The sequence below is a fragment of the Phodopus roborovskii genome, unplaced genomic scaffold, assembly GCF_943737965.1.
Source record: "Phodopus roborovskii unplaced genomic scaffold, PHOROB, whole genome shotgun sequence".
Taxonomy (NCBI): domain Eukaryota; kingdom Metazoa; phylum Chordata; class Mammalia; order Rodentia; family Cricetidae; genus Phodopus; species Phodopus roborovskii.
In genome coordinates, this window is record NW_026125543.1 from 1,013,611 (window position 1) to 1,032,459 (window position 18,849).

The 18,849-nt window shown below is 44.9% G+C and overlaps 1 protein-coding gene across 4 annotated transcripts; it reads left to right on the forward strand.

The window, feature by feature from the left end:
• The first annotated feature begins 1,145 nt into the window (after positions 1 to 1,145).
• Positions 1,146 to 18,108, forward strand: Alg5 (ALG5 dolichyl-phosphate beta-glucosyltransferase). 4 transcript variants are annotated; one of them, XM_051176954.1, is made up of 10 exons: positions 1,146 to 1,233; positions 3,977 to 4,154; positions 4,491 to 4,537; positions 6,044 to 6,112; positions 6,758 to 6,850; positions 9,328 to 9,441; positions 9,821 to 9,880; positions 14,054 to 14,205; positions 15,980 to 16,065; positions 17,780 to 18,108. In XM_051176954.1, the coding sequence occupies exons 2-10, from the start codon at positions 4,016 to 4,018 to the stop codon at positions 17,893 to 17,895; spliced, it is 876 nt and encodes a 291-aa protein (XP_051032911.1). In that variant the 5' UTR covers positions 1,146 to 1,233; positions 3,977 to 4,015; the 3' UTR covers positions 17,896 to 18,108. The 4 variants fall into 4 exon arrangements, with proteins under 4 accessions (XP_051032911.1, XP_051032909.1, XP_051032910.1 ...); XM_051176952.1 differs by having other exon boundaries at positions 1,174 to 1,239; positions 3,983 to 4,154; XM_051176953.1 differs by lacking the exon at positions 1,146 to 1,233 and adding an exon at positions 1,395 to 1,521 and having other exon boundaries at positions 3,983 to 4,154.
• Positions 18,109 to 18,849: the final 741 nt, after the last annotated feature.

The following is an 18,849-nucleotide window of genomic DNA, read 5'->3' on the forward strand; positions in this document are numbered from 1 at the left end:
AAATCTCCTGTAATACTCCAGTGGTACCACAGTTCTGAGTCAGTGCATCTTAGAGCATAAACCCAGTATTTTAAGAGTGTGGTGCTGAGGCATCGATCTCTGTACACTCAGGTATTAACCATTATTTATAAAAAGCTCTAACAGTAGCAATCAGTTGTCATGGGTGAACTTAACTGTACTTAGTCAGGAGGACTAGAGTCCAAGGCCACTGACACACTTAGAAGAGGATTAATTGGGTGTCAGTCGCGTCACTCTAGTCCTGAAGCAGAAACTCAACATGTACTTGCAACTTTAGCGACTACGAGGATTGTGTTTTTACAGTTACTGGTTTGGCTTCATCAACTACATGCAGTCAAAAGTCAGAGCAGGTACACGTGATTGCACTCGCAGACACAGGAGTTTCGGTTTACACGCGTGAGCAGCGTAAGTGGTCACCGCCTAAGGGGTCACTCCGGTTTTACAGTGCAGAGCGGGGTGGGGCTCGGTTAAGAGGTCGGGGCCATCCTGGCTATACTGTCCCTTAGCGCCTCCAGCAGCCACAACCGCGCCTCCTGTGCACGCGCAGCAACTCACTGGATCCGGACAGTCTCCCGTCCCGTGCTGCGCCTGCGCCCTTCACTTTGCAGGCTCTGCAGTCCAGCCTCTCGGAGGAGTCCTGCTTAGAGAAGCCCCTCCTTCCGTGGAGGCCGCTGTGTTCCCGGGGACCGGGCATGAACACCAGGTCCCGCTCGCCCGAGAGACCCACGAGCACCTGGTTAGGGAGGGCCGGGTCGGTACTGTCACAACCGCTGATGACGCCAGCCCCCTGAGTCTCACTGCCTGCCCCCACGGGCCTGTGCGCCCGTGCACATACGCGCGCGCGGAATTAGGGAGACTCTAAAAAGAGAGTCCCTGGCGCCAGGCATCCTTAGAAAGGGCTGAGCTTCATGGCACAGCACGTGTGTGAAGCTCTTAGCGCTATCAATTGGCTGATGTCCCACCGGACTGTGCAATCCTCTGTGGAGCCGCGCGAGGGCGCTGTGGGTGGATTCGTGTTCCTGCCGTGACCGGGCGCGGCCGCATGGTGTCGCTGCGGGCGGCGGCCTTGGGGCAGCAAGGCCTCTCCAGTGGGGCGGGGCGGGTTGGGGCGGGACCCAGCGTCACACATCGCTTCCGCAAGTGTGGCGCTGCGGGATGGCTTCGCTGCTGCTGCAGCTGGCGGGGCTTGTCGTGGCGCTGGCAGCCGCCGCGCTCCTCTTGGTGAGACCGTGGTGGAGTCCGGTGCTCCGGGCTTCCCCTTCTGCCCTTCCCATTCGTTTTCGGGCCTCTTGCACCCAGATCCCCCGAAATCCTTGACCCTTTGTTTCCCCTTTGGAACCTTGTCTCCACTCAGCGTTTCTGGGCCCCCACTGAAACCCGGGCTACCCGGCCTTTCATCCCCTAGCCTTCCTCTTGGGCATGCAGTCTCTACTTTCCTGAGCCCCCTGATGTACCGTGTGCTGCAGCCAGGAATACAGCAGTGGACCTGGCCGACTAGGGATGGTGGGTGAGCAAGAGACAGGCCCAGACCTCATTCTTGACCTTTCTGCCGGGGGATCATTTTGTTCCAGAATCAAGCACCTTAGCATTTTCTTTGCCATTCTTATAGAAACGTTGCAGAACCTTGCTGATATATAGATGAGGGCAGGTTTGCCAACAGAATATGTCACAGAGTTTCCAAAGAGCCTGCCACTAATTCGATACATGGAGATTTTTGATATGCTTCCTTGACGGCTCGACAGTTGGCCAGGAAGGCCTCTGCCCACTCGCTGTACATGTACATGCACAGTCTAGGAATGGTGTAGCCTGATGACTTTGTTGCTGTGTGTCTGGGTGAGCCAGAAGCTTTCTTACTAAAATTCCTTCTTTTTACAGGTTTGGAACAAATCTGGCTCTTGTGGCACAATTCTGAGTTGTTGCACAGATTTAGATGAGTGTGTGCACGACGAGGTTGTGTGGACCTTATCAGATGCCACTGCTTGAAGTGGTAGAGGGCCCCTTTCTTTTACTGAATGCATGTTGCACGTAGTGTGCAGCCCGCTGGATCTTGACACTCATCTCATTGTCCATCTACCCACTGTTGTTCTTTCCACCGTGTCCCACTTGTTAACATCATTTAAAAACAAATCCAAATAGCATTTCAGCTCTAAATCATCTCTATCTCTATCGGGACCCACTTTAAAACCATGATTGCAGTAAGGTAATTCCAACTCTTTAAAACCTAACTAGTATTTCTGTGGTTCCAAATACCCTGTCTGAGTTTGTTAGTGTGGATTTTACAGACTGCCTTCCCAAGCATCTTTAACTTGGTCTGCCTTCCAAATTTATTGTGAGATACAGAGATTTATTTAAATGCACGTGTGAGTCTTTTTTGATGGGTGTGGAGGTTTTGTTCGTTTTTATGAAAAGTCCTTAGGTTCCCAGTCACATGAAACACCTTTTGCATCCGGAAGCTCAAGTCTTTAAGATGCTGAGCTATTTCCGCTTAAAACGATGACCAGCTTTTATTCTTGTATTATTACAGACTCCAGTTTTTCTCCATGTTTCTAGCCACTGCAGTGATTATTCCTTTGATACAGCTATCCCTTTCTCGCAGGCCCGAGAAGCACTTTAAGTGACCCACCTGTCCCTTTCCATGGGCCCTCATGGTTACAGTTAAATTTCACTTTGTGTATGATATGTTGTGTTAACATAAACCTTCGCACCCCAGGTCTGGCTTAATTGTTTTCCAAGGTTTCACTCTTGGAAAACTGAACTCAGAAGTCACAATCTGTACAATAGAGCACACAGCCAGACCCTTTTCATTTTTAAAGATTTTTTTTTTAAGTGTGTGTGTGTGTGTGTGTGTGTGTGTGTGTACATGCAGGTGAGTGCAGAAGTCAGACATTGGATCCTTGGAGCTGTAGTTATAAGCAATCAGTTGTGAGTCTCCATATGGGTGCTGGGAGCCAATGTTCTCAACCACTGACTTGTAGAAGGACTCATACGTGTCAGTGTGGCTGCCATCTTTATGTTCATACTCATCAGTACACACAGTGGGATACTAGAGATAATCATCAAGTAGAATTGAGCAGAATTGCAAGCATGTGTTGCTTGTTTTCAAATAAAGTTCTCCAGTGAGAATGGTGATACAAATTATGGCTCATTTCCAAAGCCAGCTTCCCAAGTGCATGTAAAGTACACCCACAAGTTTGTTTCATAATATTTATTTTTATTTTGTGTGTATGAGTGCTTTTGCCTGAATGTATGTATGTATACTGCAATGTATGCATGCCTGGTGTCCTCCCAGGCTAGAAAAGGCTGCCAGATCCCTTGGAACTGGAGTGATGGACAGTTGTGAACAGCCAGTGTAAGTGCTGGGAACCAAACCTGAGTTCCTTGCAAGAGCAGCCAGTTCACTTAACCGCTTCAGCCCCAGGAGCCTTTAAGTCTAACACATTACTCCAGAAGATGCTGTGTTCTCGATTCAAATTAATGATAAATACCAGAATTCATTCTTATGCATTACAGTCCCTGCTGTGGGGCTCCAAGGAACCTCTCCATCATAAGTTGAATCAGTTTAGTCCTCCTCTGTTACTGCTGCCAAATGGATTTGACCTGTCATACACATGCCCCTGGCAGGAAATGGTACCTTGCTGTCCATTTGTAAGAGTGGGCTGAGCTTCTGGTATTGACTTTTGTATCTGGCATAGAAGAGGCCCCAGGGAATGAGAGGTGGATAGGAGACCTCCTAACGCATTTAGCACATTACTAATGGGGCCAAGGACAGTCTCAGTTCATGATTAGAGCCTGGCTGCCATGTAACAACATAATCACCTCCAGAACACTGACAAAGAATCAAACTGGAGTCTCCATATTCTCCCAAACAACAATAAGAATTTTACAAAATGTACAAATGATAATGTTTTAGCACAGCAAATGTTAAAAGAGGTCACTGTAACCAGTTTTTCACATCTACCTTTAGGTTTCTGTCATTGCATTTATAACTGCTACAAAAATGCCACCACATCACCGACATGAAGAAGAGAAGTTCTTCCTCAATGCCAAAGGCCAGAAGGAAACACTACCCAGCATCTGGGACTCACCTACCAAACAGCTGTCTGTTGTTGTGCCTTCCTACAATGAAGAGAAACGGTGTAAGTTCTATTTGAGTTCATTACCTAATGAGTCCTTTGGTGTAAGTTCTATTTGAGTTCATTACCTAATGAGTCCTTTGCGAAGAAAGGGAATCCTGTGGTGTTTGCACTCCCTGAGAGAGTACATAGTTAGCAGCTGTGATTGGGAAGAGGGGAAACTTCTAGAAGGACTGAAGTTTTCTAGAAAAGTCCTATGATGAGAACAAGAGACATTCTGAGTGAGAATCTGAGTGAGAGTCTTGGTAGATGACAGGCACATCTTCCTACATGAATGGAGTATGCTGGGCTAGCTGACTCATTTTCAGAAGCAATCTGTAAAATGTTTTTTCCCTTTAGTGCCTGTGATGATGGATGAAGCCATGAACTACCTAGAAAAGAGACAGGTATCACACTTCTCTTTCAATGTCACGTCTCTAGTTAAAGCTCGAGCAGGTCCCTGGCTGTTGGTCCCAGCTGGGTGCACTATGGAGGCAGGCCAGGCAGGCAGCATGCTACCTTTAGAGGAAGACAAACCAGGAAGCAGGCTTTTGTCTGTTGTAACCTCCCAACTTTCTAATTCTCTCTTACTTGGTGATCTAGTATAGATTATGGGCCAGTGATTGTGTGCAGGCTCACTTCTGTGACCTCTTTAAAAGGAGGTGTATGTGTGTGCAGGTATTCATGTATAGCGATCCATTGGAGTCTTTATAACATAGTCTGAAGAATTGTTTCTCAAGTGAATTCACCTTGATTAAGTGATACAACACTACAGTGTTAAAATTTTTAAGTTAAAAGCTCATCACATAAAAATAAAATACTGTAGTCCAACCCTCAGCAGAGAGTCATCAATACTGGGTTATTTATATCTAGACATACATGCAGATGCTCAAACGTCCTAGGCAGGCATGCTACAGGGGCTGTAGATCCAACCCTAAAAGATATATATTTTGTATGTGCTTGTACTTTTTTTTTTTTTTTAAATACTTACGCTTTTTATATTCAGAAGCACAGTAATTTATATCTTTCTTTGGAGTTGTCTTTGGTTGGTTAAAGATATGAGCTATAAACCTTGTCTCTTTCTAGAAAATTCCTTATTTTGATTAGCTTTGGATTTTAAGACACATTTCTTGACACAAAGGGACTATTACAGACTCAGACTTACCTGTGAGGTAAAACAGAAGTGAGCTTTGCTCCTGTAAGACTGAGGAATGTCGCCCAGGTCCAAACTCCCTGACAAAGCAAGGGACTTCTTTCTCAGACATGGCTCCTTCCCAGCCTGCTTTAGCACCAAAGATGTATGCCCCCGCCACTCATGTGGTTGGGGCATATGTCTACCCAAGGTTCCTTCCGAGCCTTTTTTATTTCATGTGGTTTGTGTACTACTGTCTGCATGTGTTCCTAGCAACATTAGAAGTCCTGTTGTTTAAATTATAAGTTTTTTAGGGCTGGGAAGATGTCTTAGTAGGTAAAGGCACCTGCTGTGCAAGCCTGAAGACCTTTGTTCATTTCTTGAGAACCCACAGTGGAAGGAGAGAACCAACTCCTCTACTCTCCATGCATGTGCATGCCCATGTGTGTGAGTGTGCACATGCAATGCACACATACAGTTTTGAATTAAATTTGAAAGAAAAAGGTTTTTTAAATTACAGTTATACAGGCTGGCAAAGTGGCTCATACCATAAAGACCCCTGCTGCCAAGCCTGACCACCTGAGTTTGATCCCTGTGACTTACGTGGTAGGAGAGAGCCGGCCCCCAGAAGTTGTCCTCCGATCTCCACATGTGCTCCAAGATCATCCCCCACACACACATACATGCACGAATGTTGAAGAAATTTGAGATACTGTTATAACGTTATTAATCTTTATCATAATTTTGCCAAATTAAGATTAGATATTTTTGCTTCTTGCAGAAACAGGACCCTAAATTCACTTATGAGGTGATAGTAGTTGACGATGGCAGTCAAGACCAGACTTCAAAGGTAAGTATGTGTGCTTTTAGAATGGCTGCTCGATAGGAAACTTGGAGTCATTTAGGACATGTGGCTTAAATCCACCAGCTGGAGGAACCCAAAGCTGTCCCATTTTCTTGTCCCATTTTCACTTCTGTCACTAATAGAATGCCGTGAGCAAAGAAAGCAGCAACTTCAGGGAGAAGGGGCTCATCACTGCAGGGAAGTCACAGAGGCAGGAGCTTGAGGCAGATGGTCAGGCCACATCCGCAGCAGGGGGCAGGGAGAGACAAGTGCACCCACCCTGCCTGCTCGCTAACTCTCTTCAGTCATACAGTGTGCAGGCCTGGAGAATGGTGCCACCCACAGTGGGCTGGGTCTTTCAGTGTCACTTAACACTCAAGACAATCCTCTATGGAAATGCCAAAGGCTCAGCTGTCACAAGAAGGATGAGCTGCAGTGGTGGTGTTTGTGCCCAAGTGAAAACCCCCCCGTCTGTGTGACTTGTGGAGTCTGATTATGTGTATCCTGACTGACACGTGCTAATTGTATATGTTTATGGGGCACGGTGTGGGATTTCGGTATATACATGTAACGTGTTCTGATCGCATCGGAATAACTCGGTATCCCTGATATCACTCTGCAAGCTAACCCTGTCCTTTCTATTGTCAACAGGTCGCTTTAAAATACTCCCAGAAATACGGAAGCGATAAAGTACGAGTGCTAACACTGGTGCAGAATCGTGGGAAAGGTGGTGCTGTTAGGATGGTAAAATAATTCACATTTTTATTTCAAATTGGGGGTATTTTGATAGCCTCTTTTTCAGCTTATAATGCCTCATATCAAATAGCGGTGTTGGAAGTTATCAACAGCTCTAGATATACGATTTGATAAAATGTAAGCTTCACACTCTGTCTGTAGTCCACTAGGTGCCGCGTTTGGGTAGCGTGCCGCGTCCTCTTTGCTGAGGCGAGAGTGGCTGCTCACACAAAGGCAGCATGATCTCATGTGTTGCACTCTCCCTTGAGGAGGCACTGCAGAGCCTGGTAGCCTGAAGTCAGGTGACTCCTGGGTCTGCTGATGTGGACCACTGTGCCCCAGGAGAGACAAGCATCTGCCCAAGTGGAGTGAAGATGGATAGACTGAGGAGAGGCTCTAGCGAGGAGCCTGTCAGGCCAAAGGCAGAAGAGGTTGTTTTTGGCCAAGGAAGGCCTGTCAGATAGAAAAAAGAGTTAAAGTGAAAAAAAAAAAAAAGGACCAAATACAAAGCAAAGCAAACCAGTATGTGTGAAAGGAAATCCAGATGCCTTAGTGGTTTATAGTCTCCCCAAAAAGAAGCTTAGGGCTAGCAGTGTGGACTCCCATTAGCTCTCATGGTTGTCAGCAGAGGCCCTGGCTGTCACCTATCACTCCCTTTTCCTTATGAACACAAAGTGACTTTTACAGTGTTCTGTCACCTCCTCATTCGTCATTCATTCATTCATTCATTCATTCATTTGTGCTGTTTGAATAAAACGTTAAACCTGGAGAAATGGCCCAGCAGTTAAGAGCACTGACTGCTTGCAGAGAACCCAGATTTGGCCCCAAGTACTCACATGGTGACTTTCAACCATCTGTAAGTCCAATTCTAGGGGATCCAGGACCCTCTTCTGGCCTCTGTGGATACTGTATATGCATGCTACATATACATACATGCAGCCAAAGCACTCATACACATAAAATTAAATCTTTTGAAAGATAATAGCATATGTTGTAGAAAATAATGCGTTTCATTAGACATTTTCATACATGGAGAGGATGTAAATTATTCACAGTCACCCCTACTGTCCCCCCTTGTCCTCCTCACACTGTTTCCTGGGTGTTTCAGACTTAACCCAGAGTAAGGCTTGGGAAAAGCTGTCAGTCCTCATCCAGTGTAGTCTTGTATGAGGTTTAGTTATTTGCACTGTGGTAGTGAGAAGACAGACGGGGAGGATAGAGGTGGGCCTGAAGCAGATGGAGGCATACTGGAGAGGAGGCCAGCCCTAGAAAAGGCTCTGTGATAAGAGCTCTGTGCACATGCACATGTGTAGGCTGAAATTTCTGTCCCGACCAGTCCCTCAGTCCTTTAGTCCCAAATAATCACACAGAGGCTTATATTAATTATAAACTGTTTGGCCAATGGCTCAGGCTTCTTATTGGCTAGCTCTCTCTTAATTATTAACCCATTTCTATTAATCTGTGTATCTCCATGTGGTCCTGGCTTACCAGAGAATGCCTGGCATCCTATCCCCCTGGCAGCTACATGCCATCTCCCTGACTACTGCTTCTCTGCTGTTCCTCCCTGAATTCTCCTAATCTGGTAGCCCTGACTATACTTCCTGCTTGGCTACATCCTGTCTATCCATTGGCCGAAACAGCTTTTTTCATCAACCAGTAAGAGAGACATATATTCACAGCATACAGAAGGACATCCCTCATCATATATGAGTCACCTCCACCATCAGCACTGAGTGCTGACAGAGCTGCCATGTTACTCAGTCACACCACAGAAATTAATTTCTTTGTAAAATAATATATACATTTTACTATTTTACTGTATTTTACAGTTTGTACTAATGGCCAAACTGATTTTACCAAGATTCAGTTGCCCCAAGGACAATAAAGAGATTTGGACCTGAAGTTAGTGACACCACTTTGCCCTATTCAGCAACTAATTTAAAATACATAAGGCAGCATAATAATAGAAATGTCAAATTTCACCATGCACTTCTCAAGGATGTGTGGCCTCAGACTGGAAATCTTCCTGCTTCCACCTCCTGAGTGGGGATTACTATGTACAGAGCCACACACAGGGCATATGTTATTTCTGTTTGGGAGACAGGTTCTTTATGTGTTGCTCAAGTTGCCTCAAGGCACAAGAGCACTAACTCACTAAGATGGGCACATAGATGGTGTGATGTGTGTCCTGCTTTCTGTGTTAGCGCTGAGGACTTCCTTTCCTCCTGCAAGTTGGTTGTATTCAGACCTGATGGTTTCCAGGGTATTAATTAGGAGGAGAAGTGTGAAACTTCCTGCAACAGTGAAATGGTCAGTGAATACAAGCGGGGACTTCCTATCTGCCTAGCTGTGAACTGTTGTCCCCTTCTGCCATATTATAACTAATACTCCACTCTTAGTTGTCTTAAAACAGGATGAACTGAAATGCCCTTGGGTGTGAACTTAGTTCTAAGCAACTTTCTTTCTTCTGGGATTTGTGAATTCAGGGTGTATTCAGTTCTCGAGGAGAGAAGATCCTCATGGCTGATGCTGATGGAGCCACAAAGTTTCCAGATGTTGAAAAACTAGAAAAGGGGCTGAGCACTCTCCAGCCATGGCCTGTGAGTATACGAACTCCTTGAGTGACAGTCAGGATTACAGGGCTCAAAAGCAAAGTCAGAATTTACCTGCAGCTGAACCTCTTTCTCTGTTGAGACAGGTTCTCACTCTGTAGAGCAGGCAAGCCTTGAACCCACAGAGATCCACCTGCTTCTGCCTCCCAAGTGCTGAGATTAAAGGTGTACACCACACCCAGTAGAGTCCTCTTAATAAGCGTGACTAGCTGTCTCCCTCTGCATATTCTGAAACCCTCAATAGACGTTACAAATATTAGTGTTACTTTTTCAAACTATAAAGGTGAGACATTTGCATTGAAAATAGATGCATTTATATGTGATACTTAAATATTAAAAAGGGTGATGCTGATGCTTTTTTCCTCAGGATCAAATGGCCATTGCTTGTGGGTCTAGAGCGCATCTGGAGAAAGAATCAATTGCTCAGGTGAGGCTTTCCCAGGCTGCCATGGACAGTAGCTTGTTAATCTTTAACCCCCTTTTACATATACATGCACGTCTAACAAGAAATGGGTGCCTGTGTTTTCTCTCAAAAACAAGCTTCCCATCAATTTCATTGGAGTTTATGAAAGTTTAGCGTAAGTGTATACAGGAGGGGTGAGATTTTACCTTAGCATTTTCAGGGTTGTTTCTAAGATACAGAGGGTCCCCCCCCCCCCCCGTGTGTGTGTGTGTGTGTGTGTGTGTGTGTGTGTGTGTGTGTGTGTGTGTGTGTTTAAAGTTGCAGTCAGGGTTTTTCACTTTAAAATGGAGATCTTGAGTGTCAAATTCAAGAACCATCATGTTCACAGTGATTTTTCACTGAGAGTAGAGAAGAGCCAGTGTCTGTGTGTGGCCGATTACCTGGGGAGGGATTTGTAGTTCATGATTGTAGGTAGGCCCATCATTCTCAGACTCTAGGATGAGACCAAGGCCTGCTTCTCAGCAGGTCGTAGGTAATTTTTGTGTATGCTAATTCTAGGATTATTAAAATAAAATTAAATGCCTCCCCTCCATGATTCTGGAACGAGATAACAAAGTTGCAAACCCTCAAAAGACAAAGACAGCAAAGTTGCAGACCTCACAAGAGTAGAAACCAAATGCTCCTTTGCTGAAGGGCAAAGTAACAGACCTCACTGGGAAGCAGAGAGACAGCTCTTGCAGCTGGAAGAGGACTCAGACATGTGTTTCCCTAGACACTCATTTTTCAGAAATAAACCTTTTCTATAAGATTTTCTTAATTTTTATTTTGTGTATATGAATGTTCTGCCTGCATGTGTGTCTGTGTACTGCATGCATGACTGGCTTTTACAAAAGAGGGCTCTAGATCCTTGGAGCTGAAGTTACAGATGTTTGTGAAACACAGTGTGGGCAATGGGAACAGAACTCAAGACTGCTGCAAAGACAACCAGTGCTGTTAACCACTGAGCCATCTCTCCAACTCCAAACTAAACCATTTTACTGTCCATTTAGTATTCTAAGTTCCACACAGTTCTCATTAGCGTTTGAAAAGGTTAATCTGTCAAGCATGCAGAATATCACTCTCCTAGACGTTTAATATAGAAACCTGAGAGATTGGCAAGTCTGACTTGATTGACGTCTTTGTACATGGGAGGAAGGAAAGAAAAAGTATGTGTCCAGGAGGGTTAGCACATTGCTGAGGAAGTGAAGTCCTGAATTCAGCAATGGAAAATGTCACTATATCCCAGCAGGAAATTGATCCCAGCGAGTAGACTGATAATGCAGACTGTTGCGAGGGTGTGTGTGAAGTATTGTATTATGTGACATGAGGATGATGCTGTGAACACAACACAATCACCTGCTAAAAGAACAACATTTGCTGTGCAAATGGAAACAGGTTGACATTAATTTAAAGAATTCTAAGTAAAATTTCAAACTAAGAAGCATGAGCACTGGCTGTTCTTGCAGAAGACCTGGAATCAGTTCCTAGCTCCCACATGGTGGCTCACAACCATCTACTGACCCTGTTCCAGGGGACCCAGCACATTTTTCTGGAACTGTATGTATGTGGTACACAGACATACATGCAGACAAAGCACTCATACACATAAAATTAATGTAAATCTGTTTTTTAATATGAAGTACTATGTAGCAGGGCTAATCTATTTGGTGAAAGAAAACAGAGAACGAGAAAGGAGTCAGGAGGAGAGAGGTGACCTCTGCTTGCTGCTGGGCTGTGTATTTTGGGATGAGCCTTTGTTTTCCGCAGTACTGAGGCTCAAAACTGGGACCTTGTGTGCTCTAGGCCATCACTGCACCACTGAGCTGCATCCTCGGCTCTTTGGCTTTATTTTTAAGGATGTAAATTCTCTTTGTTTAGAATTTTCTTTGGTTGAAGCTGGGCACATTGGGGCTCTTAATACTCTGGAGGCAGAGACACGATTAGGGTTCTCCCAGGTCTATGTATTTATAATGTGTCTTGTTCTCTGTCCGTTTCTTCACCTCTCCACCTAGTTGATTCAGGTCTTCTGGCCCATCATGCAGAGGATAACCTGATCCACTCACTGGCTAGTAGGAATTGCCCACTGTGTTGCTACTTGTAACTGCTGCTCAGTGAGAGTGCTGGCCAGATCATTAGAGAGCTACACCTGCCTTACGGAAAGCTGTTTCCAGGAAGCATGAGACATCTAGTTGAGGTGTGGCAGCATAGCCTTCTATTTCTCCTTCTACACTACACATAACATAAGCCATGGGGACCAGACAGAGTTAAGATGCCTACAGAATAGTATCTGAATGCATCTTGTTGTGTTTTACTGTGCCCTCAGTATCATTCCATCTCCCATCATGCTACTCTCCCAGAAGACAGGCAAGGCGTAGATAGAATGCTTTATTGAATTTCTTTGTGGGTACCTGTGGAGTTTATTATTTAAAAGCATTCAGGTGTAGAATCCGTTTGTTTGATGCCTTTAGTTTTTAACAAAATGAAATTACAAGTAAGCTTTATATTTCTCCTGACTTCCTGGTCTTTATAAACCTTGGGGTTTTTTTCCCCCCCTTTCTAACCAGGGTTGGTTTCTCTGTGGCTTTGAAGCCTGTCCTGCAACTCAATTTGTAGACCAGGGTGGCTTGGAACTCACAGAGATCCACCTGCCTCTGCCCCCCAAGTGTTGGGATTAAAGGCATGCACCACCACCACCTGGCTGGTATCTCCTAATTTTTAAGTTAAGTTTGAAAAATTAAAGCAAGATTTTCTATGTGGTTTAATCTAGATTTTGCTTTTTTTCTCCTCTATTTTTAATTATGTATGTACAAGTGTTTTGCCTGTGTATATGTGCACCACGCAATGTGAAGTATCTTTGGATGTCAGAAGAGGGCATAAGATGCCCTGGAACTGGAGTTACAGAAGGTTGTAAGCACCATGTGGGTGCTGGGAACTAAATCTAGGTCCTCTCAAAGAACAGCCAATACTCGTTCTTGCTGAGCCATCTCTCTGGTCCCCATTATGCTTTTGTATGTGCTAGAAATCAGAAATATTAGGCAGGGTAGTGGTGGCTCATGCCTTTAATCCTAGCACTCGGGAGGCAGAGGCAGGCCAGTCTCTGTGTGTTTGAGGCCAGCTTGGTCTATGGAGAGAGTTCCAGGACAGCCAGAGCTACACAGAGAAACCCTGCCTTGAAAAACAAAACAACAAAACAAAACACGTTAAGCTTTTCTTGTGAAAACCTTGCTTTCTGCTTTTTAATAAACAGCTGCATTCTGAAATATGACAAAGCTCTCTCACCACCAAGCAAAGCAGCTGTGAATGTTTTCCCCTGCTCACGCAGATCACATTGAAAACTGCTCAAGCAGAAGTTGGCATGTGTGTTTTCCACCTTTAATTTTCCTATCTTTTGGTTTCTGGTTGTCCCTTCCCTTAGCATAATTGCTCTTTGGGGAATTAAGTCAGTCTTCCGGGATTTATTGGAAGTATTTTACGTGGAAGATACTGAGCAGGTACATGTGAGCTTCCCAAAGTGTCTTAAGGTGAAATTTCCCTGCCCCTCGTGCTTAGAGAGGTAAGAGCCATCTGGATCAGTACAGGAGTGGTGACAGGAAGACTTTATAGTCTTACAGGTGGGGCTCTGATATCCCTTCCCGCCCAGTCACAAGTGTGGCTGTGGTTGAGAGTGAAGCTCTCAGCTTTCCTTACAAAAACTGTTACTGACTTCCTGTTGCTCTCTGGCTGAGCACAAGGCTTACAGCTTTGAGATAATTCTACTTGACTCTCCTACTAACTCTGTAAGGTGCCATTCCCGCTGTAAGTTACTCAAGGCCAGCTTGCTGTCAGCCTGGGAGCCAGGACTCAAATCTGTTCAAAGGACACCTTTTCTATTAGTTGTCATACTGATGATGATTTAAATACAAAAACAGACAGGTAACTGAAGAGCTGGCCCCTCAGGTCCTGAACCGTTGCTGTTAGACTCCAGCCCCAGAAAAACAGTCACTTCTCCCATGATGCTCTGCTCTTGAAGCGGCATCCTGCTCACTATGCCTCCAACTCCTGCTGTGCAAACTGCAGGCGCCCCTAGCCAGCAGCATGTTTAAACGCCCACGTTTAAATGACACTGTTTTCCGTGTCTCCCAGAATGGAAAAATGATTTCTCTTTTGCCTTTGTTTTAGCGCTCTTACTTCCGTACTCTTCTCATGTACGGGTTCCATTTCCTGGTGTGGTTCCTTTGTGTCAAAGGAATCAGGGACACGCAGTGCGGGTTCAAATTACTAACCCGAGAAGCAGCAGCCCGGACCTTCTCGTCTCTACACATTGAACGATGGTAGGTTTCTGACTGGATTGTCTCATGCCTGCCTTCCTATCAGGCATCCAGCCCTGTTTCCCGTTTTCTCATGACAAATATCCAGATGGAGCCAGATAGACACATATGTTATATGTTCACCTAAGCGTGCTCGGGGTCAGCTGTGTGGCTAGGATATACCCTGTCTCCTTAAGCCTTGCTCCTCCCCTCGTCTCCCTTTCCAGTTGGTGGGTCTTTCTCCTCTCCTCAGCCTGGTTCTTTAATTGCTGAGTTCTCTCTCCTGCCTCTTTTTTCTTGTGTCCATCCTTTCCTTATCTCATCTTCCTTCAGACCCTGTCCATCGACCCTGCCTGTGCCCTTAGCTCCAGCTCTGTAGTTGCTACCTTCATCTCCCCCATCTTGGCCCTCCTACCTCACATGCTTATCATCCCTGCATCCTGAACTGGCCCAGACATTGATTCGGCCCCTGCATGTGTCCAGCCATGGCTGTAGCCTGTTGGTTTCTCTCCATCTCCACAACCATGCAGCCCCAGGGATCTTTGTAATCACACTCACACTTCTGCTTCAAATCCTGCTGTGGTTTCCCATGACCTTTAGAGGCAATTGCGATGCTGCCCCGCTGTGTCTTGTCTTCCCCAGCCATGCACTGTCACAGGCATCACACCCCTCGTTCTCTCTCCTTAGGGTCATTACCTAAGTCTGATTGCTGTCCTCTAAGCACAGGCTGTTGAGGGGCTGGGGACACCACTTATTGGAAGAGTGCTTGTGTGCACGAGGCCCTGGGGAGGAAGAAAGCTCTAGAAGGGACAAAACCCCTCCTGCCTTGACTTACTAATCTGTTCTATTACAAAGTACTTGGCACATTGTCAGTGCCTGGAAAATGTTGCCAAAAGGATCCTTGCTGAGTGCTGTCACAAGTTCTGTGTAACTTGTTCCTGATGGGTAGCTGCATAATTATCTAATATATGCCCATGTTTAATGTCTCTACCACGTTTGTGGATCTGTTTCTGAAGATCAGTCATCTTCCCTAGAAATTGGTTTCAGGTAAACTCCCAAAATTCCTCTTAAACTGTAGTGTCAAAATTTAAAGTATCGTGTGTGTGTGTGTGTGTGTGTGTGTGTGTGTGTGTGTGTGTTTAAAGTCTTTAATTTCCCAGATTAAAATAGGTGAAGTGTCCAGTAGGTGTCTGTAGTACAGGTGTCTGTGTTTGTTCTGTGGTTACCATCCTATGCTAATCATTCTCTGTCCCCAAAGGCTTACCCAGCATTCCTAACTCCTGCCTCTCTGCATGTGACTTTTGCTACCTTGTTTTGCTTTCGTGATAAAAAAAAATAGTGTATCTGAAGGGATAAAAAAAATAGTGTATCTGAAGATCTAGTTCTGTGTGAAAGAAAGGATCCAAGCTAGCTGTAAAGGTGTGTTGGGACAGAGTAACCCCTATGGGTCTTTCCTGTCACAACCAGAGCCTTCCAGACTATGTAGGGCTTTAATAGCTGCCAAGACCCACTCTATCCAAGACAGCACAGAAGGGACAGGGATCTGGCTAAGAGGAGAAAGTGGAGAAGTAGCTGCAAGTGACCGGAGTGGCCCTTTCAGGAGCCTGGTCAGCATTTCTCACTTAAATGTTACATATCTTGTTTTCCTTGAAGCTTTCCATCTACTCGGTGTTGCTTATTTGACCCTCTGGGGATCTGGCCTTCAGTTTTACATAGAAGCTTCACATCTGCCCTGGTAGACATCTGATTGATGCCCCACTTGTCCATTTTAAAATAAATAATGTATTTTCTCTTTCAGGGCATTTGATGTAGAACTGCTGTACATAGCACAATTTCTTAAAATTCCAATAGCAGAAGTTGCCGTCAACTGGACTGAAATTGAGGGTGAGTGTATTGTTTATTTATAGCTAGTCCTTAGCCAGGCAGTGCAGTTATCTGAGGGAGTCTGCTGGCTCCCATTCACCCCTTTCCTTCACCAGGGCCTCCCTAGCTCGTCACAGAGCCCCATGTGCCATCGTATTTCCTCTTACTGGTTTTCCAGACTCTTCTTTGAGTCTTTGGTGGACTTTCTTTTGGCCCTGGTGTCCAGTAGACAAGGTCCTGGGGCTTGAGTGTTACTAGCGTAGTACTTACAAACCACTGTGCAGAGCTAAGGAGGGGCCGTGAGTGTCTAGCTACCCAGAGCCCATGTCTTTGCTTTTCAGGTATGGTCTTATTGCATTGCCTAGGCTTGTCTTGAACTCACAGACTCAAACAGTCCCTATCTTAGCCCTTAGGGGTTAGCTGTATGTGCACCTAGATCCCCAAATGTAAAGGCCTCTGAAATCTTCAACCCTGTGAAATATTTATAAGCTTGTGTGGGACTCCTTTCAACTGTGCCGTCCATGTGCAGTGGGAGCTCACTTTCTCCTTCATTTACCTTGGGATAAACTCAAACAACTCACCATTTGGAGTGGTTGATGTGACCATCGGAGACCTTTGCAGTCTTCTTCCCTGTGCACTTGGCCTCCAGCCCCTCTCTTGGAGTCCCGATGCAGTAGCATGTGTGCCTCTTGAGTTCAGGGGTCTCTGGCTTCTACAAACTACAGTGTGTTTATATGAACGTAATCAATCCACACCGTTATTCTGGAATCAAAGAGGACAGCCTTGGGGGGATGGTTAAAATCATTTTCAGGTATGTGCTCTTGGCTCATTCGACTCTCAGGGATAATTGTGGTGTTAGAGTTCTCCCTAGTTTGTCCCCAATTAACAATAGAGAATATGCCTCCAGAATGCTTTAGTGGCCATGTATCCAGAAGAAAACTGTTTGTACCCAAGGTGGAAAGGATGGTCTGCTTTGAGGGTGGAGTTTGATTAGAAGTGATGAGTACTGAGCCTTCCTCCTGGTAAGATATTCACTGACTGGTAGGTACAACACCAGTGATCTTGGGGACCAGACATCAGTTAGACTGCTATTCTCTTGTAGCTGGAGGCAGAGCTGTGGACAACTGCTATCTGGATACTGGCATCATTGTTGCTATTGAGACTGGTTGTTGCTAGGTTTGGTGGTGCACATTTTGTTACCCCAGGCCTCAGGAGGTTAAGGCAAGGATGGGTCACAAGTTAAGAGCCAAGTTGGACTACTAATGAGTTCAAGGCTTGCCTGGGCTGAGCTTCTATAGGGAAGGAGGAAAGAGAGTGGCTCACTTGTAGGTCTTTTGTGTGCATGTTTGTAGTGCTCTGTGGAATCATACTTTTTGTGAGCTGCCACCCACTTCCTAGTACTCTCTCCATGCACAAACTCTTCTCCCCTTGGTGTTCACACTTGAGAGTCACCCAAGTTCCTTGCACTGACAAACTTAGGGAGGACAATCACTTCATCTTTATACTTAAAAAAAAAAGATTAAAGTAAAACTTAAATGCTAGATGCTCACAAAGGTAACTGACCTCCCCCTACCTCATGTGGTGTGGGGTGTGTGTGTGTGTGTGTGCACATATCCAGGGATTCACACACATCTAGAAAACTACTCTCTACTTCCCAGCCCCAGCCACTTTAAGGATACAACTTTAAACTGCTGTATATTTCTCCCAATTGATTTTAATTTATTTTTAATTGCAGGTTCTAAGTTAGTTCCATTTTGGAGCTGGGTGCAAATGGGCAAAGACCTCCTTTTTATCCGACTTCGGTATCTGATGGGTGCCTGGAGGATTGAGCCAACAAGGAAAGTGAGTTAGTTTGCTCTCAGGGCTGGACTGTTTTTTTAACCTGCCGGTGTCATGCAATTTCACTTGAAATCAGGATTTTTTTTTTTTTTTTTTTTTTCAATAAAGCTGCGATGGACCCATTCTCAATATCTGCATTTGTATGCTCTTAAGAATTAACTGCCATGAAGAAACCATAAGATGTCTTTTGGGACAAATAAATTTTTAAGTATTTGTGTCCTGTTAGATTTTCTTTTATTGAGTGGTCTTTATTTTGGCTCTTGTCACTAAGGTTCTGAGACGGACACTGTGAGACTGAGGATAAGAAGTTTCTTAAAGGGGCCTACACAGGGTTTGTAGTCATGATTAAATCATAGCCCTGTAATAGTCATTTAAAGTTGGCTGTAAGTTTAAGTACTGGTTTATCTGTGTCACAGTAACTTTATTTAGTACTAGGAATGCTGGGAAATTGTAGCAATTGTGTGAATGTGTCTCCATGCTGAAGGTTTCCACTTCCTTGTTGCCTGTTCATCTTCCTAACTTTGCCTGTATAAGATTTGCCATCTCACCCCTACAGTCTTCCCCTCGGGGATTTATGTAATGTGGAAATTCTTTTTACTTTTCATCATTTTTCATTGCCTTCACACATTCTTGGTCAATCCAGGCAATCCTATGCTGTATCTCAACCCCTGGAAATCCTTATCAAAAATGTTTTTAAATAATGATAAATAATATTTCCTTAATGTCAGAATTTGAGATACTGAATGTCATAGAAACTAAGAATAATAAAAACTGATAGCTTCCATTTGAAATGCATGCTGAGCACATGTGTATCGGTGGCTTGGTACCCAGCATTTGACTGTTTAGAAGAATGGAACATTAGGAGGTGCTCTCTCTCTCTCTCTCTCTCTCTCTCTCTCTCTCTCTCTCTCTCTGTGTGTGTGTGTGTGTGTGTGTGTGTGTGTGTGTTCATATGAACCTCTATAA

What these genes read in the sequence shown, in the direction of transcription:
- Alg5 (XM_051176952.1), top strand. Translation starts at nt 1,174, where the DNA reads ATGGCTTCGCTGCTGCTGCAGCTGGCGGGGCTTGTCGTGGCGCTGGCA. An exon ending in GTCAAGACCAGACTTCAAAG is followed by an intron (nt 6,113 to 6,757) that starts GTAAGTATGTGT and finishes TATTGTCAACAG; the next exon opens with GTCGCTTTAAAATACTCCCA. An exon ending in CAACTGGACTGAAATTGAGG is followed by an intron (nt 16,066 to 17,779) that starts GTGAGTGTATTG and finishes TTTTAATTGCAG; the next exon opens with GTTCTAAGTTAGTTCCATTT.